Source organism: Sinocyclocheilus anshuiensis, unplaced genomic scaffold, assembly GCF_001515605.1.
Source record: "Sinocyclocheilus anshuiensis isolate Anshui unplaced genomic scaffold, SAMN03320099.WGS_v1.1 scaffold78, whole genome shotgun sequence".
Classification (NCBI taxonomy): Eukaryota; Metazoa; Chordata; class Actinopteri; order Cypriniformes; family Cyprinidae; genus Sinocyclocheilus; species Sinocyclocheilus anshuiensis.
The window spans coordinates 2,283,543-2,284,288 of NW_015544250.1; the positions used below are offsets into that span (position 1 = coordinate 2,283,543).

The 746-nt window shown below is 33.4% G+C and overlaps 1 protein-coding gene across 3 annotated transcripts in view; it reads left to right on the top strand.

The window, feature by feature from the left end:
* LOC107697918 (arf-GAP with GTPase, ANK repeat and PH domain-containing protein 1-like) overlaps positions 1-746 on the top strand; it is a 22,525-nt gene that overhangs the window by 16,679 nt on the left and 5,100 nt on the right. For all 3 annotated transcript variants that reach the window (XM_016498786.1, XM_016498784.1, XM_016498785.1), the window contains one exon: positions 297-404. In XM_016498786.1, the coding sequence (XP_016354272.1) occupies positions 297-404 (108 nt within the window). The remainder of the gene's footprint in view (positions 1-296; positions 405-746) is intronic.

Here is a 746-nt window from a genome sequence, read left to right on the forward strand (position 1 = left end):
AACAACCCAGATGATCGAATTTGTGCAACGCATTTTATGGATGACGACAAGGCTGGGTGCACAAAGGCTATTTCTAAAAAACAAAAAAAAAAAGGGTAAATTCCGACTTTGCTATGACAATCTGGCGCTTCTGAATCAGCGACTGTAAGTATGTTTTAACAAGCCAATTTTAATTTTTGGGTGAACTAACCCTTTAAAGTGACCTTTTCTCATTTTTTAAATGTACGCGATCACAAATAAAAGAATTTGAAAGATTTCTCACTGCCATGATTTTTTTTATTTTTCTCTTTTTCCAGCAAATCTTCTGACTGTAGAAGAGGCATCCAGAACTGGTTTGTCATTTCATAATGATCAAAAGGTGAAACGTTGCCCGTCATCTGTGTCTAATAAAGGCTTCAGTGTGGGTATGTAAATCATTTGTTTACATCTCCCACTCGTTCTTTCTAGCACAGTGTTGGAGAATAACTAATTAAAAGGTGAAATACTACTAATCTGACAATGACAGTAGTTCAGCACTATTTTCCAACAAGTAGCTGTGCAGCTACTGATTCATTTCAGTTGTTGATTCATATGCATATCAGTTCATTCTGACAGTTCATTTTAATCATTCTAGGTTTTTTCTTCTAATTTTGTACCAAAATATTTAGTTAAATACAGAGGTTCACGACTGCCGGTTTTTATTTTATTAGTTACACTTAGTGTTAATGTGTTTGTTTGATACTGTAAATTATTATTTATTACTAAAT